General features: G+C 46.6%; 1 protein-coding gene across 1 annotated transcript in view; it reads right to left on the reverse strand.

The window, feature by feature from the left end:
- Window positions 1-27,628, reverse strand: part of gsg1l2b (gsg1-like 2b) — a 177,410-nt gene that overhangs the window by 125,953 nt on the left and 23,829 nt on the right. The window contains exon 3 of the mRNA XM_070858165.1: window positions 24,411-24,563. Within this exon, the coding sequence (XP_070714266.1) occupies window positions 24,411-24,563 (153 nt within the window). The remainder of the gene's footprint in view (window positions 1-24,410; window positions 24,564-27,628) is intronic.

Raw genomic sequence — 27,628 nt, forward strand, 5'->3', positions numbered from 1 at the left:
GGGGGGGCAGTCCCGAGCAAAAAGTTTTTAAGTCGGTTCATGGACTCTCGGGCCGCCTATAATTTCTGCGGGTCTGGATGAGTCAGTGTTCCATGTTTATGTTGAGTGTTTGAGGTTGCAGCCCCTCTTCCATTATTTGAAGGGGTTGCTCCTCAATTTCTGGCTGCACTTCAGTCCCACACTCCTGATCTTTGGGCAGCTGGTGCAGAGGGGAGCGGGTAGGTCCAAGGGCCTCCTCGTAGGACTGCTCCTGGGCACGGCCAAGGGTGCCATCAGCTGGTCCAGGCAGCGGGCGGTCCAGGGGATCATTCAGCCCGACTGCCTGCCTCTCTTCCGTGGCTACGTTTGCGTCAGGGCGACCCGGAGATGGAGCACGCGGTATCCACCACTACGCTCGCAGCCTTCCGCGAGAGGTGGGCACCAGAGGGACTGGAGTGCATCATCACCCCGGGAACAGAATTTTAGTTTAAGTTGACATAGTTCCCAGTTCATTTGTAAATTTGTGGGTTCTAGTGCCCTTGCCAAAAGGAGGTACTTGATTTAAAGTTATATTAAAATAGTTGTGGAGCTTTTGCACTGTGAGTGGTTGCACTGTGAATGGCTTAGCCAGTCACGTGATGTTCAGAAGACTCAATGGGCCCAAGTTTCAGATGTCCTCCCAGAACGGCGCACTCCAAGAGGTCTGCCTATTATAATGAAAAAAGCACCTAAAACTTACCTCGCGATTCTCCGAGTCCAGCAGGCCTGTTTCACAGTCAACGCAGTGCAGTACAAGCAGCTGGGGGCAGAGCTACAACCCTGCGCCAAAAAGAGTGTCGGCAACTGCGCGCGTGCGCAGTAGCTCCTGGCCCCCAGATTCTGTGTGCGTGTACTGCTTGCTGTGTGGGAGGGGCCAAAAGCACGCAGCCCCTAGCCCTGGTCAGGCTCCCGGTGCTCCTGAAAGGGTAGGTGAGGTAGGAACTTTTTATTTTTAATTTATTGATTTATTGATTTATTTATCATTTATTATTGATGATGGTTCTTTATTTTTAAAAATGAAATGTTTACTGCTTTGGAAAATCCTCTAACTTCCCTGGATCTCTGGATCTCTAACATCTCTGGATACCTGCGCCTGATTTCTAAAGTCTCCGCAAGGTTTTTCAGAGCGTACAAAAGTGTACACTTACTCCGTTCTAACTTAGTTTGGAGTAACTTTTCGCTGCCTAAACTTGCAAATCAGGCGTAAGTGGCTCGTAACGCCCCCTTTTGAAAAAAAAACTGTACTCAAACGAAACTATACTAACTCACTTAAACTGGAGCAAACTAAATGATGAGAATTGCAATTTCTAAGTTATTCCATACTAAACTAATTGCTCCAAAAAAAATAGGAGCAACTCGAGTCGAAACTTGGGCCCAATAAAACCCCAGTTAATTGAGTTCAGGTTCTCCACGATGAGGTGTGCAGTTGTGAGCCTGGTGGATGAACTGGTAGGGTTCAGTTTGATTGTTAAACCTTTGCTAATAAACCGTCTAGTTCTTTACAGCAAATGTGATGCTATGAATTCTTAAGCAGAGAACCCATGAAGCAAAAACACTACATCTATCACACTGTAGGTGATGCTATGGAAGTGAGCTGATAGACACTGATCACCTTTCATGTTTTCAAATTCTGATCTGCCACTCGGCAATACTCATGGGAATGCCAACCAATCAGTATGCTAAGTTTAAAATACAAAGTAGCTATCCAGTGAGTGAATTGGATTCAGATTAGATATTTGGTTTAAATCAGCAGAAACTGATGCTAGCAGTTCCATTCTGGGGCTAGAACTGAGGAGCAGAAACTGCTGAATTAAAGTCAATGGTTTGGATTTCTTGGAGAACAAAAATTGCTGTAATTTCATAAGAAACAGGATCATTAATCTGCCTCGACTGAACTGGAGAGACTTGTACGGACCCAATCAGAAGCAGTTTTTAAACTGGCAACTTGCCACCAACCCAAACAGCAACAACAACAAATTGTATTTATATTTTTTAAAGATTTGGATTTATATAGCGCCTTTTGCGACCACTGGACGTCTCAAAACGCTTTACAGCCAATGAAGTACTTTTGGAGTGTAGTCACTGTTGTAATGTAGGAAACGCAGCAGCTAATTTGCACACAACAAGCTCCCATAAACAGCAATGTGATAATGACCAGACAATCTGTTTTTGTTATGTTTAATTTGCTTCAATTGCTGATTTTCTAATTTTAACTTGATGTATAATTATTGAATATATTATTTAATTTTGTTTAGTTATGATGATTCTGTATTATTCTGAACTTACTATTGTATACTCATTGTATTATTTACAATGTAATTTGTATTTTTTTCCTGTTTTTTCTCCTGTGTCTATCTGAGTGCACATTTTGGCTGCCACTTCGGACCGGAGCCTTTAACCTCTTTTACACTTCCTTCTCCCGCTTTTTCTTTCTTTCTCTCCCTTGTTAATAGCTAACGTGATGTAAGGCTATTGTGAAGCTCCTTGGGATGTTTTACGACGTTAAAGGCGCTATATAAATAAAATAATAATTATTATGTTGATTGAGGGATAAATATTGGCCAGGACACGGGGGATAACTCCCCTGCTCCTCTTTGAAATAGTGCCATGGGATTTTTCACATCCACCTGAGAGGGCCAACAGGGCCTCGGTTTAACGTCGCATCTGAAAGACGCGCACTTCCTCCGACAGTGCAGCACTCCCTCAGCACTGCACTGGAGTGTCAGCTGCCTAGATTTATGTGCTCAAGTCCCTGGAGTGGAGCTTGAACCCACGTCTTTCTGACTCCATCATGCAGGAATTTGATGTCTCAAAACTCCTTTCCTTCCACTGTAAGTGAAAATGTAGCCATTTAAATGGCATCTGGAGTCCTTCAAACTACTGGCATAGTGTTCAACTAAGGCAAACATTCCTCAGCCTGCTGTGTAAGCTGGAGCACTCGTACAGAATTGATAATGTGCGCAAATCCCCAACACGTGAGCATGGGCCGCGTGATATTCAGCCCCATTTGGATTATGAACCAGAATTTCCAGACTATTGCATGCAGTTTTGGCACCTCATTCCAAAAGAACATTAAAGCTCGAGAGAGTGCTCAAGGAAGAGCGATGGGATTTTAGGGGGTAATTTTAACCTAACTGGCCGGGCGGGAATCCCATGGGATCAGGTGGAACTCCGGTTTTACAAGCCGCCAATATCGCTCTCGGTTAACTTCAATGGAGACTACAATCGGGTGGGTGGGGGAACCAGCGTGCCTCCCGATCCCATCAGTTAGGTTAAAATTGCCCTGGTTACAAAATGAGAAAGAACAGAACTGCTTTTCACTGGAGCAACGAAGATTAAGCTTAGATATGATGCAGCTTATAACATGCTGAAACGCCATGCCATGTGAATGTAAGCAGTTATATCATTCAAACGGCGATCACAGAATTGCAGAACATAGCTACAAAGCTAATAAGCCTCCAGCAAGAAAGAGATTTAAAAAAAGATTTTCCCCCCACAGAGTGGTAGATACTTGGAATGGGCTCCAGCCAGGGCAGTTAAAAGCTGGAAACATTTCTGGGACAACGAACATGTTGTTTCTGCAGCACGGCTAGTTAGTACCAACTAATATTGGTTATAATGCTTGACCAATATCCTGTGGGGTGAACACTTGATTCATGGTGGTGTAATTTGAGAATAGAGGGTAAATTGTACGTGGCTACATTGTGGACTCTCACTTGAAGGGGACGTGGGTTGCAGAATCAGACTGTAGCTCTATCTCCAACTGATGCTTCTGTCTGTCATGGCTCCATGTAAGAAGTTAAATTAAATCCCTTTGGTCCATTTATCCCGGTGACCTAGTGTATGGAGTGAGGGTAAGGCTTCGATTTTAAAATTCTCATCCTTGTTTTCAAATCCCTCCATGGCCTTGCCCCTCCCTATCTCTGCAATCTCCTCCAGCCCTACAACCCTCCACGATCTCTGCGCTCCTCCAATTTTGGCCTCTTGAGCATCCCCGATTTTAATTGCTCTACCATTGGTAGCTGTGCCTAGAGCTTATAACTGAAACTTTGGAGGAGATTCTGCTTGCAAACCCTTTTAAAACAACCTAGCTGCTGGTACAAGTTAATTTACTATGGAACGCGATTGTCTGCTTGATGGACAATTACTTGCCAGTCTGCATGCTCTTTGAACTTGCATCATCTCATTACGATTCCTCTGCTTGCAGGACAAGGTGGCGCATAACAGAAGGAAACAGTCCTGAACTGGAGGCTGGACCCAGAAATTTCAAGCCATTCACTGCATTTTAGGAGGCCACGCTTGTAATATGTTTGCTTCATGGGTTCTTTGCTTAAGAATTCATAGCAACACATTGCTGTTAAGAACTAGTTGATTTATTAGCAAAAGGTTTAACAATCAGATGACACATTGCCAGTTCATCCACCTGGCTCACAGCCACCTGCCTCGTCATGGATTCCCCCGAAACCAACTGGCTGGGGTTTTATTGAGTCTTCTGAACATCACGTGACTGGCTAAGCCACTCCCAACTCAACAACTCGACAACTATTTTAGTTGCACCTATAAATCAAATTTAAATCAAGTGCCCTCTGATTAAAAGGGGCGCACCAAAACCGACACATAAATTAACTTTTAACAATAATGATTCAAATTTAAATTTGGTTGCCGGGGTGATGATGCACTCCAGTCCCTCCGGCGCCCACCTCTCGCGGAAGGCCGCGAGCGTACCGGTGGACACCGCGTGCTCCATCTCCAGGGACACCCTGGCTCGGATGTAACCGCGGAAGAGAGGCAGGCAGTCGGGCTGAACGACCTCCTCGACCGCCTGCTGCCTGGACCGGTTAATGACTGAACTTAGCCATGCCCAGGAGCAGTCCTACGAGGAGGCCTTCCGACCTGCCCGCTCCCCTCCACACAGGGTGCCCAAAGATCAGGAGTGTGGGACTGAAGTGCAACCAGAATTTGAGGAGCAGCCCCTTCAAATAATGGAATAGGGGCTGCAACCTCAGACATTTAACATACAACAGCTCTACAACTATTTTAGTTGTGCACTTTAATCGTGCCCCCTGGGAGGGGCACACTCCTTTTTGTACTTTCTTTGTATTTGTTTGTGTGTTTTTAAAAAACATTTTGTGGGTTCTTTTGGGCACTAAAACCGTAAATTTACAAGTGCCCCCTATAAAAGGGGAGGGGGACACTAAAACCCGGCAATTAAAACAAATTAAACATTAAAACATGTAAAATCAATTTAAAATTTGGTTGCCAGGGATGATGATGCACTCCAGTCCCTCTGGTGCCCACCTCTCGCGGAAGGCCACGAACGTACTGGTGGACACCGCGTGCTCCATCTCCAGGGACACCCTGGCTCGGATGTAACCTTTGGTTTTTTTTGAGGGCACTAAAAACACAAATTATACAAGTGCCCCCTGGCTAAAAGAGGGGAGGGGCACTAAAACCGACAACTTAAACACATTACAACAGCTCTACAAACCTGTGAGCATACTCACAGGTACATACATTACAACCCTCAACATCACTGGTTGTGAGAACGTAGAATCATTAGGGGAGGGTAAGGATGGAGCCCTCTCCAAAGCTCAGGGCTAGGACTATGCTTATCTTAATTCGTGCCCTCCTATTCTCTCTCTATGCCTCTCACACTCACACTCAGTCACACATAGGTGCTCACTCAACCACAAAACTATCACACTCTGTAATTTGCAATGGAGGTCCTGTTAGAAGATCTCTCTTGCAGTCAGCATTCCAACACATGTTTCTCTTCTGTATCTACAGACTGGAAGAACAGCCTGCTAACATGATGGGTGCACACAGACACACACACCAACACTTCAGTGCATCCTTCATCATTCTCACTAACTATCACAGGCACCAGCGCAGCGACATACACCCTTAAGGTTGCAGATAATGACCATGAGGCAGCAGCACCAGATGATGCCCAGGGCATGAATGAGAAGGAGCCAGTTGTGGTGGTAGAAAGGGAGCGGTGACCTGATGGCGAGAGCGCCAACTTACTTTCATCCACTGCTGCAGTGCCTGGGCATTCTGACCTCACAGGGCCCGCTTAGAGAAGGAGATTACTGTCCGAGCAGGGTTGTCTGCAAGGCACGTGGGCGATTTGAAACCCCTTAACTCGTACTTTGAATGGGATTTGCCATGTTAGTGAACATTCTGTGTGAGAGAGAGTGCACTACTGGCGGGTGATCAGGTTTGAAATTTTAAGGGTGGTCTGACCCGGAAACCACCTCGTTTAGGAACTCCTGAATTCTCCAATCCCTGCACACGCAATTGCTGTTGGCGAAAGAATTTCCAGGCTATTATTCTAAAAATGATCTTACCTTGAATTATACAAGGTTGGTTATACGATGTCACCCAATACTTGATTAACTGTTGTACTGACTCCTTACTTTTACATAATGATTGATAATTGCACACAAATTTTTTTCCTTTTCTTTTTCTACCTATGCTAGTGGAACCTTTGCCCAATCATCGTGTTCCACACCTCCCTAAATCTTTTGTGGTTCCCTCCCATTGCACAGAGCATCTTGATGCATTCCAGTGAGGTTGGGGCTTGACCACTCTGGCCCATTCCAAAGTAGGAACTAATTATTGGCCTGGATTTTGCGGTCATCAGTGAAGGGGCGGCACTCACCGCTGACTTCGAAAAAAGCTGCCCATAAAATTTAGTGGGTCCGGAGTGTCGATTTCTTCTGTTCCAATGTGACTTTGAATCCAATGCTATCTATCGGCGATATGTGGTGACAAGGAACTGTGCATGCATCAGAGAGATTGTTCAGCAATCTGATTGAAGAATTCTCACAAACAGCAAACAGGAAGTAAAAAGCAGGGATTATCATTCACATTTTAATAATTGAACAATTGGTAAAATAAAGATTGGGACATACACATGGGATTAAGGGAAAAGCTGAAGTATCATTAAAAAACTTTAAAAAAACAAAAAATAATATTTAGGATTTTAAAAATCATACAATTTTTAAATATTATTCTGAGGAAATGAGATTCCAAAATTGTAAAGTTAGTTTTTCAGGGCCAGAAAGGTTGTTCAGTAGTAATTATGACTTAATATGCTGTTAGAAGCTCAGTTACTCCTGATCGAACAAGACTTAACATTTTCAATGGTGTTTAAAGCAAGATAATGTTTAGTTTCACAACAATTCACTGATCCTGTGCTGATTGCATCTGTGAAGACTGCACAGCGCACCCTGCGGAGGAGCAGGGTATCACTGACAGCAACTTTCTGGATTCCGCGTTGAACTGTGCATTTGCGGACCCAAGAAGTTGCTGTCAGCTTTACACAGTAATGATGGCGAGCGCTGACAGTTTCGCCGTCAATACAACCGCAAATTCTGGGCCATAATGTGCTATGTTTACAGCTTGGATTTGCACCCAGATGATCTTTGATCACCAACATGTGACGCTTTCAGCTCACTGGAGGCCTTCTGTGGCCATGGTCACTGCACGGTCCAACCTCGCTGTTCCAATCTAATGTTGTAACTTTAGTTACTCTTTTTGCTTAAAAATCCTCTGGGTGGATCACTGCTCCCTGAACTTTAGTGGTGCCCCGTTTTAATGGGGAGGCATTTCATATATCCCCTTGGGTATGTGTTCCATAGGCCTACAGCAAGATAGGATCTAAACACTGTGTCTTATGTTTGAGCTGTCGTTTGTGCCTAGGTGCCATTGCAGGACTAACTTACAGTGTCTGCCATCTCACTGGATGCTTTCTATATTGGTTGGAGCCAGTTTAATTCTGGACACAGTAGATGTCATGAAGTACTCCAGCCACAGGGTGGTATTTTTCCGATTGGACAGAAAAGAACAAAGAGAAAGCAAAACAAAAGAGAAAACCAGCTGCAGCAGCCAGCATCCATTTTAGTTTACACTATCTGTAATATTAGTGATTAAAAATGAACCTCCTGCTGTATTAAACCTTCCCAGAAGTACAGTGATGTAAGTAACTTCTTCTCATCCAATTGTTCTGGAATTGTTGTATTTATATATGATGTACAGAAAGAGATAAGTAACGTCTCTTGATTACTGCTTGTATTTGATTGTTAATGTTGAGTTACAAGAATGTTAGATCTGTCTTTTATTCTTATCAATAGTTTTCACATTACATTATTAAAGGATTTGGATCCTGAAGCTCTGACCTTTGGCCATATTTCTTGGTGTAGTGTTAAAGCTAGCTGGAGAATCAGAGCTATGCTCATGTTACGCTATGCTCTGACTGAGACTGGTACACGTGCCATAGTTGGTAGGACAGCACATGGTGATTTCAGTTTGATTTCCCCCACCTTACTGTTATGTTAAGGTTAAGGATAAGGATATCTAAGGATAAGGGGTAAGCCATTTAGGACCGAGATGCGGAGGAACTTCTTCACCCAGAGAGTGGTGAACCTGTGGAATTCTCTACCACAGAAAGTTGTTGAGGCCAATTCACTAAATATATTCAAAAAGGAGTTAGATGAGGTCCTTACTGCTAGGGGGATCAAGGGGTATGGCGAGAAAGCAGGAATGGGGTACTGAAGTTGAATGTTCAGCCATGAGCTCATTGAATGGCGGTGCAGGCTAGAAGGGCCGAATGGCCTACTCCTGCACCTATTTTCTATGTTTCTATGTTTCTATGTTTGTTTTGTTAATATCAGTTTGACTGGGCAAGCCGTCTCTGAGATTTTAGTGATATTGTAACCTGTAAATGGGAGGTACCTGATGGGATAACCCCAGAAGCTTGTGCTTGTGCTTCCCAACATACGACTTGGTGCCCATACTTCCTGTGTCCTATTCCAGTGTAAATAACTTTGTATTTGTTTGATTTGAAAATGGACGCTATTCCTGGCCTATCTGCATTCTGTGTCAGTATCTTTTTCAGAGGTTTCAGTTCCCCTTGCAATAATCGTCGTTCCTTCATCGTCAAAATCCTGGAACACCCTCCCTAACAGCACTGTGGGAGCACCTTCACCACACAGACTGAAGCGGTTCAAGATGAATGGCCACCACCAACTTCTCAAGGGCAACTAGGGATGGACAATAAATGCTGGCCTTCCTAGTGGTACCCACATTCTGACAATGAATTAAAAAAATCTGGCCACATTGAATATTATAAGAAGTATTTTGCATAATTTTCTAAACAACTAAACGCACAATGGAGAGGGAAGTGGATGGAGGAGGGTAGTTCAGGAATAGTGTGCAAGTTCTCCAAGAGCTAATGAGGACATGATTAATATTATTCATGCACTTCCTGTTTATCCAGCAAAGGAAACAAATAAATCTTTAATAAACAGTATCTTTGTGGCAGACTTCTTCAACTCTCCAGAGATTGCCCCACACTTAATTTTTCAAAAGCTATTCATTAATATTACTGAAGAAATTATAGCCAAATCTATGGGTATGCAAATCTGATATCAGAAAATCCTTACTTGCACCAAATCTGATCCTGATGCTTGGCCTTTAATCAATAACGTTTCACTGATCATTAAGTAGTTTCAGATACCTTTGCAGATCCATGTAGGTGGGTAAGATGAATGTTAAATACGTTAGGATATTGACGGGTGTATGGGGAATTCAATCAGTGCAGTACAGTGTGCAGTACGATCACGTTGCTTAAACTGACAAGTTTGCTGCTGCTGAATGCAGAATACTGAAGGGCAGATTTCATTACCGTGAACTCAAGTGTCTTTGTCAATTTTCTGTCATTACACAAGGAATCCAGGCGGCAATTGCAAGAACTGGTTTGAAATGAGGTCCTTGTTTTAAACCAACGGCAAATTTTAAACAGCCATGAGAAACATTTAGTGATTGCAATGGCACCAAGAATTAGTCAGGAATGCCATGTGCGAAAATAGTGCAGAGATTGGGAATTTCCCAGTTCAGTTTGTTCGGCTCAGATTGAGCCTTTGCTTCGTGGTAGCATTCCTGTCTCTGAATTAGAAGGTGCAGGATTCATCATCATCATCATCATCATAGACAGTCCATCGAAATCGAGGAAGACTTGCTTCCACTCTAAAAGTGAGTTCTCAGGTGACTGAACAGTCCAATACGGGACTTACAGTCTCTGTCACAGGTGGGACAGACAGTGGTTGGAGGAAAGGGTGGGTGGGACTGATTTGCCGCATGCTAATCCACACTGTCCCAGCCAGTCCCAGAGCTCTGGCTTACAATTCTGGTTGGCATCCAGTGGGATACCTGCGTCCGGTGAGTGAGTGGTCCTCCCCCCCCTCCACCCCCACCCCCTCATATGTGTTGTGGGAGAACGTAAAACCCTCCCATCGTATAGAACTAGCAGCCACCCTATTGGTTGGTATAAAGATGGTTGTGGCCATGTCAGACTGTTAATCGATCTATGAATCCTTCCACTGCCTCACATTGTTCTCCAAGGGAAGAGTGTGAAGATAGGAAAACAACACCAAGCTCAGAATGAGACCATTCTAAACCTTGCCAGGAAGTCTGCCCAGGACTCAATGTGCGCAAACTAGACACCACAATCAACAAGCATCATCATCATCATAGGCAGTCCCTCGGAATCGAGGAAGACTTGCTTCCACTCTAAAAATGAGTCCTTAGGTGACTTAACAGTCTAATACGAGAGCCACAGTCCTTGTCACAGGTGGGGCAGATAGTCTTTGAGGGTAAGGGAGGGTGGGACTGCTTTGCTGCACACTCCTTCCGCTGCCCACGCTTGATTTCTGCATGCTGTCGGCGATGAGACTCGAGGTGCTCAGCGCCCTCCCGGATGCACTTTCTCCACTTAGGGCAGTCTTTGGCCAGGGCCTCCCAGGTGTCAGTGAGGATGTTGCATTTTATCAGGGAGGCATTGAGGGTGTCCCTGTAATGTTTCCTCTGCCCACCTTTGGCTCGTTTGCCGTGAAGGAATTCCGAGTAGAGTGCTTGCTTTGGGAGTCTCGTGTCTGGCATGCGAACAATGTGGCCTGCCCAGCAGAGCTGATCAAGTGTGGTCAGTGCTTCAATGCTGGGGATGTTGGCCTGGTCGAGGACGCTAACGTTAGTGCGTCTGTCCTCCCAGGGGATTTGCAGGATCTTGCGGAGACATCGTTGGTTCAACACAGCCTCCAGTGCGCCAGTGCAGCCTTCGGCTGCCTGAGGAAAAGAGTGTTTGAAGACCAGGCCCTCAAATCTACCACCAAGTTCATGGTCTATAGGACTGTAGTAATACCCGCCCTCCTGTATGGCTCAGAGACACCTCAAGTCGCTGGAGGAACAACAAGCAGTGACAAGATGGCATGAAGTAATGCACAAAGGATATGGTGACAGGCTGCGAGGGATCAGTATAGACCATCAGATACACTTGAGTGGGAGATGCTATGGAAATGAGAGATTCCGTATCCTCAGACATAAAGTAAAGTTGGGGATGGGAAAGAAAGAAAGAAATTGCATAGATGTAGTGCCTCGTTTAAACAACGCTTTTCACCTCAGGACTGCTTTACAGTCAATCGGGTACTGTTCGAAGTGTAGTCATTTGTAGAAAATGTAGAGAAATGCGGCAGCTAATTTGCGCACAGCAAAGTCCCACAAACAGCAATGTGATAATGACTGGATAATCGGTTTAGTATTGGTTGAGGAATAAATAATGACCAGCACACCAGGACTCTCCCCTGTTCTTCTTTGTAATACTGTAGTATCACAGGATCTTTTACATCCACCTGTTAGGGCTGATGGGGCCTCAGTTTAACACTCTCATGCAACACTCCCTCAGTTATCCACTGGGTGTGTCAGCCTGGATTACGTGTGTAATACAGCTCCCCCTCGTGGACTACTGCTCCACCTAATGATAATGCCACTCTTGATGTAAATACAATAATAAAGGATCATGTGGCAAGGTCACATGATGACAGGTTTTCTGTTATGGAGCCATCTTATGTACCGTATATACTCGCGTATCATGCGACTTTTGAAGACCTAAATTGTAACCTAAATTTGGGGGGTCGCATGATACGCGAGATACAAAATTTGCGGGTGTGAAGTGCTGGCCAAGATTAGGCTGTTAGGCTGTTAAGCAGACTGTATCCACGCTGAATCTCGGCATGCTCCAACAATCCTCTATGTAAAGACATTTCTCTTGGTTTCTCCTCTCACTCTCCATGATGGTTGTAAATCGAATATCCCTGGTTGATATTAGTTCCTCGATACTCATGACCAAATCATTAGTTTATGTGGAAAACAAGCCAAGTTCCTGCAGCACACCACTAACTACATCCTCCCAATGCAAAAAAAAATCCATTTGACTCCTGCTGAAATTCTTCTCTTCAGGGGGAGAGAGTCGCGGAGGTCGGGGGAGGAGAGAGAGTCGCGGAGGTCGGGGGGGGAGAGAGAGTCGAGGAGGTCGGGGGGGGAGAGAGTCGCGGAGGTCGGGGGGGGAGAGAGAGTCGCGGAGGTCGGGGGGGAGAGAGAGTCGCGGAGGTCGGGGGGGGAGAGAGTCGCGGAGGTCGGGGGGGGGAGAGAGTCGCGGAGGTTGGGGGGGAGAGAGAGTCGCGGAGGTCGGGGGGGAGAGAGTCGCGGAGGTCGGGGGGAGAGAGTCACGGAGGTTGGGGGGGGAAGAGAGAGTCGCAGAGGTCGGGGGAGGAGAGAGAGTCGCGGAGGTCGGGGGGGAGAGAGAGTCGCGGAGGTCGGGGGGGAGAGAGTCGCGGAGGTCGGGGGGGGAGAGAGTCGCGGAGGTCGGGGGGGGAGAGAGTCGCAGAGGTCGGGGGGGGGAAGAGAGAGTCGCAGAGGTCGGGGGAGGAGAGAGAGTCGCGGAGGTCGGGGGAGGAGAGAGAGTCGCAGAGGTCGGGGGAGGAGAGAGAGTCGCGGAGGTCGGGGGGGAGAGAGAGTCGCGGAGGTCGGGGGGGAGAGAGAGTCGCGGAGGTCGGGGGGGAGAGAGAGTCGCGGAGGTCGGGGGGGGAGAGAGAGTCGAGGAGGTCGGGGGGGAGAGAGTCGCGGAGGTCGGGGGTGGAGAGAGAGTCGCGGAGGTCGGGGGGGGAGAGAGAGTCGCGGAGGTCGGGGGGGGAGAGAGAGTCGAGGAGGTCGGGGGGGAGAGAGTCGCGGAGGTCGGGGGGGAGAGAGAGTCGCGGAGGTCGGGGGGGAGAGAGTCGCGGAGGTCGGGGGGGAGAGAGAGTCGCGGAGGTCGGGGGGGAGAGAGAGTCGCGGAGGTCGGGGGGGAGAGAGTCGCGGAGGTCGGGGGGGAGAGAGTCGCGGAGGTCGGGGGGGGGAAGAGAGAGTCGCAGAGGTCGGGGGGGAGAGAGAGTCGCGGAGGTCGGGGGGGGAGAGAGAGTCGCGGAGGTCGGGGGGGGAGAGAGAGTCGAGGAGGTCGGGGGGGAGAGAGTCGCGGAGGTCGGGGGGGGGAAGAGAGAGTCGCAGAGGTCGGGGGAGGAGAGAGAGTCGCGGAGGTCGGGGGGGAGAGAGAGTCGCGGAGGTCGGGGGGGAGAGAGAGTCGCGGAGGTCGGGGGGGAGAGAGAGTCGCGGAGGTCGGGGGGGGAGAGAGAGTCGAGGAGGTCGGGGGGGAGAGAGTCGCGGAGGTCGGGGGTGGAGAGAGAGTCGCGGAGGTCGGGGGGGGAGAGAGAGTCGCGGAGGTCGGGGGGGGAGAGAGAGTCGAGGAGGTCGGGGGGGAGAGAGTCGCGGAGGTCGGGGGGGAGAGAGAGTCGCGGAGGTCGGGGGGGGAGAGAGAGTCGCGGAGGTCGGGGGGGAGAAAGTCGCGGAGGTCGGGGGGGAGAGAGAGTCGAGGAGGTCGGGGGGGAGAGAGTCGCGGAGGTCGGGGGGGAGAGAGTCGCGGAGGTCGGGGGGGAGAGAGAGTCGCGGAGGTCGGGGGGGGAGAGAGAGTCGCGGAGGTCGGGGGGGAGAGAGAGTCGAGGAGGTCGGGGGAGAGAGAGTCGAGGAGGTCGGGGGGGAGAGAGTCGCGGAGGTCGGGGGGGAGAGAGAGTCGCGGAGGTCGGGGGGGGAGAGAGAGTCGCGGAGGTCGGGGGGAGAGAGAGTCGCGGAGGTCGGGGGGGAGAGAGAGTCGCGGAGGTCGGGGGGGGAGAGAGAGTCGCGGAGGTCGGGGGTGGAGAGAGAGTCGCGGAGGTCGGGGGGGAGAGAGTCGCGGAGGTCGGGGGGGGGAAGAGAGAGTCGCAGAGGTCGGGGGGGAGAGAGTCGCGGAGGTCGGGGGGGGAGAGAGAGTCGCGGAGGTCGGGGGGGGAGAGAGAGTCGAGGAGGTCGGGGGGGAGAGAGTCGCGGAGGTCGGGGGGGAGAGTACGGAGAGAGAGCACGGAGAGAGAGTACGGAGAGAGAGCACGGAGAGAGAGTACGGAGAGAGAGCACGGAGAGAGAGTACGGAGAGAGAGCACTGAGAGAGAGCAGAATCCACTCGATGTTTCATGTTAAGGTCTGTATTCGATCTCAAAAAAGTGACTCGCATGATACATGAGATATATGGTAAAATCATGTTTTGGGGACGAAAATTTAGGGGTCGCATGATACGCGAGATCGCAGGATACGCGAGTATATACGGTAATATGTTTGTTAGTGATGTCGCAAGAGTATATCACAATGTGCTCAAGTCTCTGGAGTGGGACTTGAACCCACAACCTTCTGCGTCGAAGGTGAGAGTGCTACCACTTGCCAGCAGTCATCCTGGCAGCACACACAACTTGTTATTCAAGGCATGGTATTGTTTTTGATCAACATTTGCATTATGGTAATTTGAAATCCTCTGGGTTTCTGCTGTTTAACCCAGGGTGCAGGGGAATAAAAGATCAGCTGATAGAGCAGCTGATGCCTGAGAAATGCAATGATGGCTCTCCAAGGACATCTGCTGAATCTTTCATTGAGCCACAATGGTAATAAAGCAGACAGAACCATTTATTTTAATGGGCCAGGACTTAAAATCTAGTTAGAAATGGGATTGAAGCCTTATGAAATAGGAAAACACATAAATGGCTAAGTATCTATGGGATGTGAAGGTCTCTGATCTGTGGGGATGATGGTCTGTCATTGGTCAGGATTGAATAATGTAGGTTGTCCTGTCAGGCCGAGATCATGGAGCTTTTATTGGATGGTGCGGTGGAAAAATGAATAATTTCTACTCTGGGAAATGTTACCCACGTTTAGTCATCTCTCACAGGAAATTAAATGTTTAATTCAGCCATGAAATAGCATTGCAGCTTCGCTCAATGCCTAAGGCATTTTCTAGGAGGGGCTCCCTGAATAGTTATCGGAAGGGGCAACCATAGCTCACTCTTCCCAATGACACTGAGGCTCACTGTATCGCACACACAGAGGACTCGAGAGCGAGAGAGAGAGAGAGAGAGAGTGAGAGAGGACGAGAGAGAGAGAGAGAGAGAGAGAGAACGAGAGAATGAGAGAACGAACATAGCCTAGATTTTTCTTTTAAATCCTGAACGCCACGTATGAAAATTGGACCAAGTTTGATTGATATAATATGTATCTTTCAGTGTCCATGAATGATTGTGGGATCTAACTCAGGCTGATGGCCTCCTTCCCATTATGATGATGCTTTCAGGCAGCAATGGTGCTTTGGCCTCCAAGAAAGTCATGGCAACAGCATAGTTCAGCTCGGCGTTTGGGCTGGAGCAATTTTAAGGCAATTCCAAATTATTTGAAGCTGTTTTAAAATATAGTTTATTTGGGAGGTATCTGAAGCAGTTGAAAGGGTGTTTTAGTTGTGAATACATTTCAGTCGGGCTCTAGGGGAGGTGGAGAGTGAAGTTGGAGCAGCAGTTTGCATGTTAAAAGTTGTTGGGGCTGGAGAGCTCAGGCTGAACTATCATCATCAACATTATTTACCAATTAATGAGCTGAAGGATAGTGCAATTAGACAGTAGAGTTAATTAGCTTGTGGGAATTGGCAAGGGTGCGCAGATGATATGTGTCAGGTACATAACTTTAACAGGGTAGATTTGGCCCAGCTATGGGAAGAGCATGGTAAGGCAGTGACAGTAGGGAACAGGTTGACAGAGGAGATGGAATTTGGGTTACAGTAAGGAAAGGCAAGGAGAGCAGTAGAGTGTCAAACAGGTTTCAGGTGGTGCATTACAGTAAGGGTGTTAGGAAAAGGAAGTAGAAATTGGGCAGAAGTGAGAGCAACTTAAGCAGAAAAGCTCGCTGGTTATAGTAACAGGAGAATCAATGGTGCAATTTATAGATAGTGCTGGTGAAATTGGATCTTGCTGTGCCTGTTTTTCATGCAGAAAGTGGGCGCAAAGAGGTCCAATTTAGGGGACCAACCATCTTCGCCCAAACAGCGTCGGTAAGACGTCCGATGACATATTGGTGTGGGGACTGCAGAGGCATCCCCAGTGGCTGCCAAACTCCTTAAATATAAGGGACCTAACATCTGCATTATGACCCAAACCGGAAATTAGTTTGCCCTGAATGCAGCAGGTGACCGGGATTACCTGGTCTACATCTGGCCTAACCAGCAGTTTTTAAAGGTCCATATTAAAACTACAGCCCGCTGCTGGCTACCCCTCGCCCTCTCCACTGGACTCGCCTGAGGCCTCGGATGGTGTTGCAGCCAACCGGTCTTGATACCCGCTCCCCCCTCCAACCCCTTCCCCACCCCCGCCCCATCCCTCCAACACGCCCCCACCCCTGCAACCAGCGAGCTAGCTCAGAGGCCACGACTGACCCCCGAAGGTGGCTGGTTCTAATGAGGCTGGCGGAGTGATTTGCCGCGGTCCGGCTACTGACCTCAATGTGCTGCCCGTGAATCGCATCCCGATCCGCGCACCATCCAATTTCGAGGCCAGTAACTTTTGGTGTAAAAATGGACAGGGTGCTGATTTGTCTGTTGAGGATAAAGTTGCGATATTGAGGAGTGAGTGGATAAGCTAGAACAGAGGGCTGGGGGATGAGCAATGGCGATCGTTCACGTGGGAATTAAAGACGGGAAAAAATCAGACACAGGTTTCCATCCCTAAAGGGACATTAATGAACCAGTTTGATTTTTACGACAGCTTTATGGTCACTTTTACTGATACCAGTTTTTTTTTTACTTTTGATTACTTGAACTCTTGATGTTTCTAACTTAAATCAATGGCCTGATTTACATAACTGACCTGTTGTGAAATCAAATATAAGCTTGTCAAATTTGATGAAGTAACTAACATGTGGTGAACAGTATAGTCAAAGGATGCAACAAATGATTTATAGAAGGATTTCGATTGATTTATGTGACTGGGTAGACGCATGGCAAAATTAAATGTAATAAAATATTGCACATTGGCTGATGTATGTATCCTATGTATGCAATGAATGGGATCGAATTAGCAGAGAGAGACAATTTGATTGTATCCAGAATGAGTCCATCTCCTTCATTTCTGAAGACTGAAGATAATTAATTTTACATTCTTGCCTTTTCCTGATTCTCTCTTTAATATTTGTACCTAACTTATCACTTGAAGGGCACGTGGTGTTTGTAAGAAATTCAAAAGCAACAAACGAGAAAAGATTGGAGAGCTTTTGAAACATAAGGCCTGAATTAATCATCTTAGTACACGGCCTATGGCTGTCAATTGTAAACACTTTCATATCAGAAGGAAATGGTGATTTCCCTGTACTTAACAACAACAACAGCTGGCATTTATATAGTGCCTTTAATGTAGTGAAACGTCCCAAGGCGCTTCACAGGAGTATTATGAGATTAAACAAATTGACATTGAACTGCATAAGTAGAAATTGCTCAGGTGACCGTCTTGAAGGAGGAAAGAGAGGTAGAGAGGTAGAGAGTTAGGCAGGGAGTTCCAGAGTTTGGGGCCGAGACAACAGAAGGCACGGTCGCCAATGGTTGAGCGATTGTAATCAGGGATGCTTAAGAGGGGGGTTGTGGGACTGGAAGAGATTACAGAGATAGGGATGGGTGAGGCCTTGGAGAGATTTGAAAATAAGGATGAGAATTTTGAAATCGAGGCATTGCTTAACTGGAAAATAACCATGGATGTTGATAAGTGCATAATAAAGGATGAAACTGAGTACTGTGTACAATGAGCAAGTGTGACCTTAGCTCCTTTAATAAGACTCCAGAGTGCAGGTACCTCGTGGATGGCCTGCTTATATACCGTGCTCCCAAGGGATGCTGGGATCCCTTGGGACTCCAACAGTTAGGCCGTGTAATACAGGTTACAAGGGGTTAAATACATAACATCACTCCCCCCGTGAAGTCAACAGTACACTTATTTACAAGGTGAGACGATCTGGGGCTTTTCGCTCGTCAATCGTCTTGGTACAATTGCGGGTATGGTTGAGTTGGTTAGTTCTTCACTGGGCTGTTGGGCAGCCGGCCTTGCTGGGCTGCTGGGGATGGTGAGTTCGGCTTCGTGGTCAACCATGATGTCAGTTGCCACTTGTGTGTGTGTTGGAAGGTCAAAGTTGGTGATGTCCTCTTCGGGTTGTTCGTAGCTGTTGGTGAATCGCAATTTGATTTGGTCCAAATGTTTTCTGTACGTTTGTCCATTGGCCGATTTGACCTGAAACACCCTACTCCTCTCTTTGGCTGTGACCATGCCAGCGAGCCATTTGGTACCATGTCCATAATTGAGCACAAACACAGGATCATTGATCTCAATATCGCGTGACAAATTTGCGCGGTCATGGTACATACTTTGTTGATGCCGCTTGCCCTCCACGTGATCATGGAGATCAGGGTGGACAAGAGAGAGCCTTGTTTTTAGTGCCCTTTTCATGAGCAGCTTGGCTGGGGGAACCCCGGTGAGTGAGTGGGGTCTGGTGCGGTAGCTGAGCAGCACTCTGGTCTGCAGGGAGCCTTCCGACCCATGTTTCAAGCTTTGCTTGATGGTCTGAACTGCCCGTTCTGCCTGGCTGTTGGATGCGGGTTTGAACGGGGCAGATGTGACGTGTTTGATCTCGTTGCGGGTCATGAATTCCTTGAATTCAGCACTGGTGAAGCATGGCCCATTGTCACTGATTGGACATCAGGTAAGCTGTGCGTGGCAAACATGGCTCATAGGCTTTCAATAGTGGCCGTGGACATGCTTACAGACATTATCTCACATTAAATCCATTTTGAGTAAGCATCTATGACAACCAAAAATATTTTGCCTAGAAATGGGCCCGCATAGTCCACGTGGATCCTCGACCACGGTTTGGAGGGCCACGATCACAAACTTAGCAGTGCCTCTCTGGGTGCATTGCTCAGCTGAGAGCAAGTGTTGCACTGGCGCACACATGACTCTAAATCTGAGTCGATGCCGGGCCACCACACGTGGGATCTGGCTATGGCTTTCATCATTATAATGCCTGGGTGGGTGCTGTGTAGTTCACAAATGAACGTATCTCTGCCTTTCTTGGGCAAGACCACGCGATTGCCCCACAACAGACAGTCCACCAGCAGGGACATTTCGTCTTTGTGCCTGTGGAATGGCTTAATCGCCTCCTGCATCTCTGCTGGGACACTGGACCAGCTCCAATGGAGGACACAGTTTTTTACCAGGAACAGTAAAAGATCCTGGCTGGTCCAGGTCCTGATCTGGCGGGATGTAACAGGGGACTTTTAGTTCTCAAATGTCTCCATGACCATGAGCAAGTCTGCTGGCTGTGCCATTTCCACCCCGGTGGTGGGCAATAGCAACTGACTGAGAGCACCTGTGCAGTTCTCTGTGACTGGTCTGCGGCGGATTACATAGTTGTATGCCGACATTGTGAGTGCCCAGCTTTGGATGCAGTCAGAGGCATTGGTATTAATCCCTTTGCTCTCAGAGAACAGCGACATGAGCGGCTTGTGGTCAGTTTCAAATTCAAACTTAAGGCCAAATAAGTACTGGTGCATTTTTTTTACCCCGTAAACGCACACCAGAGCCTCTTTTTCAATCATGCTGTTGGCCCTTTCGGCCTTGGACAAACTCCTGGACACATAAGCGACCGGTTGCAAAATCCCCAATTCATTAGCCTGTTGTAACACACACCCAACCCCGTATGATGACACTTCACAAGCTTGCACTAATCTTGTACAAGGGTTATACAGGACAAGGAGTTTGTTTGAACACAACAGATTTCTGGCTTTCTTAAAGGCAACCTCTTGTGAATTCCTCCATACCCAGTTGTCTCCCTTCATGTTGGGGTTCTAGCAGGGTGCTTAACCCAGGTAGAAAATTAGCGAAATAGTTAAGGAGTCCCAGGAACGACCACAGCTCTGTCACGTTCTGTGGTCTCGGCACGTTCTTGCTGACCTCCGTCTTGGCGTCGGTGGGTCTGATGCCATCTGCTGCGATTCTTCTTCCCAAGAACTCGACCTCCTGCACCAGGAAAACACACTTTGAGCATTTCAACCTGAGCACCACGCGATCCAACCGACGAAGAACCTCTTCCAGATTCTTCAAATGCTCAATGGTGTCCCAACCTGTAACCAGTATATTGTCCTGGAAAACCACGGTGCGAGGAACCGACTTTAGCAGGCTCTCCATGTTCCCTTGGAAGATTGCCGCGGCCGACCGAATCCCGAACGGGCACCTGTTATAGATGAACGACCTTTGTGCTTGTTAATGCAGGTGAGGCCTTTCGAAGACTCCTCCAGTTCCTGCTTCATGTAGGCCGAGGTCAGGTCCAACTTAGTGAATGTCTTTCCTCCAGCCAGGATCGCAAATAGGTTGTCTGCCTTGGGTAGCAGGTACTGGTGCTGTAGCGAAAAACGGTTAATCGTCACTTTATAGTCCCCACAAATTCTAACCGTGCCGTCCTCTTTAAGTACCGGGACAATCAGACGAGCTCACTCATTGAATTCCACCAGCGTGATGATGCCTTCTCGCTGCAGCCTGTCCAGTTCAATTTCTACCTTCTCACGCATCATGTACAGTACCGCCTGTGCCTTGTGGTGGATGGGTCGCGTACCGGGAATCAAATGGATTTGCACTCTCCCCCCCGAGAAGCTTCCAATGCCTGGCTCGAACAATGATGGGAACTTGCTTAGAACCTGGGCACATGAGGTGTCGTCGACGGACAAAAGTGCTTGGATGCCATCCCAGTTCCAGCGGATTTTTCCCAGCCAGCTTCTGCCAAACGTGGGGCCATCCCCTGGCAATATCCACAGTGGGAGTTTGTGTACTGCTCCGTCATAGGAGACTTTGACTTCTGCACTGCCAATTACAGAGATTAGTTTCTTGGTGTAAGTCCTTAGTTTGTTGTGAATGGGGCTGAGCTTGGGCCTGTGTGCCTTTTTGCCCCACAGCCTGTCGAAGGCCTTTTTACTCATTATGGACTGACTCGCACCCGTGTCCAGTTCCATAGGTACTGGAATTCCATTCAGTTCAACTTTCAACATTAATGATGGCCATTTCATAGTGAATGTGTGTACCCCGTACACTTCTGCCTCCTCGGTACGAGCCTCCAATTCAGCCTGATCCACAGTGGATCGATTTTACTCTGCAACGTGGTGGTTTGCAGGGTTTGCAGGGTTTGCAGCTTGTCTGCACATTCGCTGGAGGTGTCCCATTGTTCTGCAACTGTTGCACGCATAATGCTTGAAGCGGAATTGATGGGGCCGATGATCACCTCCACAGCGCCAACAAGGTGTTAACTGCTTTGCTTTAACGATTGATGGCGGACTCTGGGTCATCTGAGATTGGGCAAATCACTAGGTATGGGGGTATTCACAATGTCCTGCGAGGCGCCTTAGTTCGGCGACATAGCTCGGCACTTCCTGGCCCTCCTAGCGTTGATACGTGTAGAACCGATATCTCGCCATCAAAACGCTATCCTTAGGGTATAGGTGCTCCCGGACCAGCGTACACAATTCTTCAGAGGATTTCTTTGTTGGTTTTGCCAGAGCGAGGAGATTCTTCATGAGGCCATAGGTTGTTGCCCCACAGACAGTTAGGAGGATCGCCCTTCGTTTGGCAGCGTTCTCATCCCCCTTCCAGCTCGTTGGCCATAAAGTATTGGTTGAGTCTCTCCATGAAGGCCTCCCAATTGTCCCCTTCTGAGAACTTCTCCAGGATACCAACTGTTCTTTGCATTTTTGCGCGGTTATTCGTTAACTCGTCGCCAATTGATAAGCTCATAATAAAGGATGAAACTGAGTACTGTGTACAATGAGCAAGTGTGACCTTAGCTGCTTTTAATAAGACTCCAGAGTGCAGGTATCTCATGGGTAGCCTGCTTATATACCGTGCTCCCAAGGGATGCTGAGAACCCTTGGGACTCCAACAGGTAGGCCCTCTGGTGGTAGTGTAATACAGGTTACAAGGTGTTAAATACATAACAGATATAAGGTCACATTAACATTGATAAGGGTCCGCCATGGTTTTTTAACATTATACCAACTTTTCACAGAGCGATAAAATGTCTACAAGTCACCTTGCTATTATAATCTATTGCACTTTTATTGCCTTCTTTTCAAACATTTTAGTTATCCTCCATTCACTTAGTCCAACTCTAAATCTTAACTACATTTGGGGGTGATTTTAACCCTACCTGCCTGTCAGAATGTGGGAGACTGGGTATTTAAAATCGCCCAGGTTACTGATTTGCCCTGGTGCTGCCCAGTGCTGCTGATTTTAACTGCTGTACTGAGCAGATGGCAAGGACGCCCTTTAAAAGCGAAAGAGAGTTGTAAAACCTGTGTGTGGCTGTCTTCTGTCGGACTCGCTTTGACTATTCCAACAATGAACCCAAACACAACAAGCTCAAGTCACCACACTAATTCTGGTTTTTGTCACATTTTGTCCTTCCACAACACCAATTCTATCGCCTCCCCAATTACCACAGCTGGCTGATCCTTCAATACCATTTGTGCCAACCTGTTGATCGCTCTCTGTGTAATGAAGCTTCCCTTTAGTAACCCTGAATACCTGCCCTCTCATCCAGCTGCCTTGGTGTGTTTAAAACAACTGCTGCAGGTTTATTCCCCCTATCTATGTTAATCACATTCCGCTCCATTGCATCTATTGCTGAAGTTAAGCAGTCAGACCAGTGACAACCAGCACTTTATATAGGACTCCAGGGATGACCTGAGCAGATCGCAGTAAAACTTCAGCATGACTCCTGTTATTAAACCAGTCTTTATCTAGGACAGATCAATGTTTTGTTATTCCAACCACGTATATATATATTTCTCACATCGTTGGACTCAGTAACTCCTCCGAGCCAGTTTTGATCAGTTAACTTCTCTTGGAAAAATGGACAGATGCACCCATTTGAGTCATGTGATAATGTCACCCTAGAACTAGTCATTCACAAAGTGGTTGCGTTCTTTGCATGATGGTGGAATTTGATATTTTCTTCCTGGTAACAAGGCAAGAACGAATGGGATTGGCTCAATGTGGAAGGAATGTGATTGGCTCAATGTGGAAGGAATGGGATTGGCTCTGAATGTGGAAGGAATGCGATTAGCTCAATGTGGAAGGAATGAAATTGGCTCAATGTGGAAGGAATGTGATTGGCTCAATGTGGAAGCAATGAGATTTGCTCTGAATGTGATGATTTCCGTCTACTATTTATTCTGAAGGATGGATTTCTCATCCTCCATTGATCCTGAAGAAGTGAACACCTGAATAATTTGAAAGGTTTTTCTCAGACTCTGACATGGTCATGTGAGCCAACAAAATATTTACCAAGGGAAAACTGATTTGATGTTTTGGTCCACAAGTTTTTATGTCATGACATACAGGACAGTAATTTTAACCAAGTTTTACACAGAATATGTACATTTTAATCTGCCAATAGCTTGACAAAGTGGTTCAGCATCATTTAATGTTCTGAATTAAGTTGATAATCAATAAAAATCTAGGAACTGCCATAGTCCATGATAAAGTCTCACGATTGCAATGTTACAAATAGTCTCTGTTAACTGGATTCAAGTACAGGTATGTCCAATGTTCTTATTAACCAGTTCAATATATGTTCCCATTAACAGATTAAATGTATGTACGTGTCTCCATCAATAGATCAAATATGCCTCAGTATCCCATTAACAGGTTGCAAGTAATGACCTGTGTTTCTATTAACAGGTTATATGGAGACTCTCAGTGTCCACAGTAACAGGAACACACCTATTACAATATCTCGGTTAACAGGTTGCTCGATACCCTGTTTCCCTATTAACCATTTAAATATATGTCCTGATGTCCCCATTAACCAGTTATGTGTATCCCCTATTATCTCTATTGACAGGTCACATGCAAGTCCCTGTGTCACCTTTAGCAGGGTGAGCTGACACACAATCCTCATTAACTAGTTGGCTGTGGACTGGTTATACACATTTCTAAAGACTAAAACCCATGAGCAACAGATTCAGAGTAACCACTTAATGGTATTGCTCTAGGCTGCGCAAAACCATGCAATTCCCTCAAACACGGATCATAGATAGAGAGTTTACTGAAACCAGTATTTCCCAAGAGGCAGATACTAAATGATGAAATAATTACCTGATAGGACGGTAAAGATGGCAGCAAAGGCATTCAGTTTTAAGCCATCGATCACGTTTGTGTAGTGGCAGATCTCTACACACATGAGGCTGAGACCAATGACCAGCAAGAGGATGTAAAGGATCTCTGCCACAATGGACAACCAGAGGACACCTAGAAGAACAGATCGATAAGATAAATGCATAAAGCAGCAATGTGCGGAGTCATCTGAATAACAACAACCTCTAATTATAAGTGTTTTAAGCTTCTAATCAAAGAGAGGAATAATCTTTCCTGGTCTGTGCATTAATGAATGATTGCATAGCTTTCCCCCAATATCAGAGTTATTAAATGTGGCTACGGTGTCCCATATAAACTGCCAACACGAACTGCCTAGGCTTACACCCTAAATAATGGCCACATAGGCAAGGCAACAGTATCTGTTAGACTTACAGCAGCACAGGTCAATGCCTTTGGGAAGCTGAGGGGAGAACATCATAGGGAAAGAAAACATACGATCGCACGTGTGTCATGACTATAATCTATAATTGTGAGGTCAGAGCAGAAATGGACACAAATTCATATGTTTACAGAGGTGATGATTTTACAATGTTACCTATTCCAATGTTACCTATGTGGAGGCACTGGAGAGGGCGCAGAGAGGATTTACAAGGATGATACAAAAAATTAGAGGGTATACCTATCAGGAAAGGTTGAACAAGCTGGGTCTTTTTCTCTTGAAAAAAGAGAGCTGAGGGGTGACCTAATAAAGGTCTTTAACATCATGAAAGGTTTTGATAGAGTAGATACAGAGTGAATGTTTCCACTTGTGGGAAAGAGCATAACTAGAGGCCATCAATATAAGATAATCACCAAGAAATCCAATAGGGAATTCAGAAGAAACCTCTTTACCCAAAGAGTGGTGAGAATGTGAAACTCGATACTACAGAGAGTGGTTGAAGCGAATAGTATAGATGCATTTAAGTGGTGGTTAGATAAGCATATGAAGGAGAAGGGAATAGAGGGTTATGCTGATGGAGTTAGATGAGGAAAGACGGGAGGAGGCTCGAGTGGAGCATAAACACCGGCACGGACTGGTTGGGCCGAATGGCCTGTTTCTGGGCTGTATAGCCTATGTAATCCTGTGTAATCCTTTCCTCCATGCAGTTTAAAAAAATAATGACAGCAAGTTCAGTGAGTTAGTCATAAAGAGAAACACAAAGAGGAAATGTCTACACTGAGTGGGGAAAGGGTCTGTTGGATTGTTATCCTTTCTCTCATGTCCCAGTGCTGCATGTAAATAATCAGTCTCGCTGGTTGTCCCAATCCCATCATTTCTCCCAAATCCATCGCTTTTCCCTCCATTCAGAAGGAATGGGATTGCAGTCAGAGAGATGAGATGTTTCATCTGTACTGCAGAGCTGCTATCAGTTTATTCCAGGAATACAATGTGTCCTTACGCGGTGTCAGCTCAGCTGGCAACAAGAGCTAAATTGTCAGCTTCACGTGCACAATAAGTCTCTGGTAAACCCGGAACCAATGGCTAAAGATGCACATTAGACATTCATGATATTCCAATATGAGGCTCTGGCTTTGCAACCCAGGCCAAGTCAGCAACCCAAAGCTTTGCACGTTGCACTGTGATCAGACTGCGTGAGGAGAACCAGGACCCGATAGAGTGGCAAATTCACAACAAAGTGTTAGTTTGCATCTTGGTGCAAACAGAGCTTTGACTTTAAAGTCATAGTTGAGGTTGATTATAGGGATCCTATTCACTGACTTGGCACCATATCAGCAAACCACTCTGTCCAGCTCCTAGGGTGAACTGAAATGTCAGTTCGAGTCAAAATTACCTCAGTGGGCCCAGTTTGCTTTGAACAACGTGATCTCACTGTAAAAAGTCACGCGAGTCGAAAATAGGAATTATACAGTGAGTTCACCATTGTGCTTTTATTAAAGTTTCAGATTCGGCTACAGGTCAAATATTGCCTTCAAAAGAAAAACCCACTGGGAATAATTATCTCCAGCAATCAATCTTAGTTTTGTTTATCTGTAATTTTAACATTTTGAGGGCACATTTATCTAAAAAGTTGACTGCTGTGACATTATCAGGAAACCTGGTCTTCGATGGATTTTTCGAGGCCAGCTGTATTGACATTAAAGAGTTACATAAACTAACCCAGGCTGCTTTAGCATCGACTGAGTATGTTAATTCAGCTCTCTGACACAGTTGGCATCAGTCAGCCCCCTCAGTGCCAGGTCCTCTGATAATTTCATCAGTAAAATAAATATATTTGATAGAAAGAGAGGAAGATAAAACGACAATCTGTGTGAGAATTATTTGCAACAACTTGATATTTCCAAGACGTACTGATAATATTATTTATTCTTTATGTTTTACTCCGATTGCTACCATTCAGTTAAAGTCCAGCCACACTTGTCCTTAATCTGGCAAAAGGACATCGAGCCGAAACGTTAACTCTCCACAGATGCTGCCTGATCTGCTGAGTGTTTGCAGCATTTTCTGTTTTTATTTCAGATTTCCAGCATCGGCAGTATCTTGCTTTTGTATACTTGTCCTTGTTTTATTTAGATTTTCACATTTTCATTCGGAAAAAAAATCCAAGCACATATGTTGTTTACTAATAGTACAGGAAAATATGTTGGCCTTGGGGCTGTTGTGTACATACTGAGAGCAACAAACTGTTTGCTGGGAGGTTCCAGGTAATGTGGAAGCATCCTTGATCAGTTCAGCTCATTTGACCCAGTGAGTAGTTGAGCCATCGAGGCCAACATCATCCCGGGTTTGATCTCTGGTGATACCGAGTTGGTTGATCTCGGCTGGGGCAATGATGGAGATGTTATCCAGTGCCCTGGGTTCAGGAGCAGAAACGCAGCCAGGGTTCTTGCGAGAATTATAGAACCATAGAAATTTACAGCACAGAAGGAGGCCATTTCGGCCCATCGTGTCCATACAGGCCTATAAAGAGCTATCCAGCCTAATCCAACTTTCCAGCTCTTGATCCATAACCCTGCAGGTTACGACACTTCAAGTGCACATCCAAGTACTTTTTAAATGTGGTGAAGGTTTCTGCCTCTACCACCCTTTCAGGCAGTGAGGTCCAGACACCCACCACCCTCTGGGTGAAATAAATTCCCCTCAAATTCCATCTAAGCCTCATACCAATTACTTTAAATCTATGCCCCCTGGTTGTTGACCCTTCTGCTAAGGGAAATAG

This window comes from Pristiophorus japonicus, chromosome 16 (assembly GCF_044704955.1).
Source record: "Pristiophorus japonicus isolate sPriJap1 chromosome 16, sPriJap1.hap1, whole genome shotgun sequence".
In the NCBI taxonomy this organism is placed as follows: domain Eukaryota; kingdom Metazoa; phylum Chordata; class Chondrichthyes; family Pristiophoridae; genus Pristiophorus; species Pristiophorus japonicus.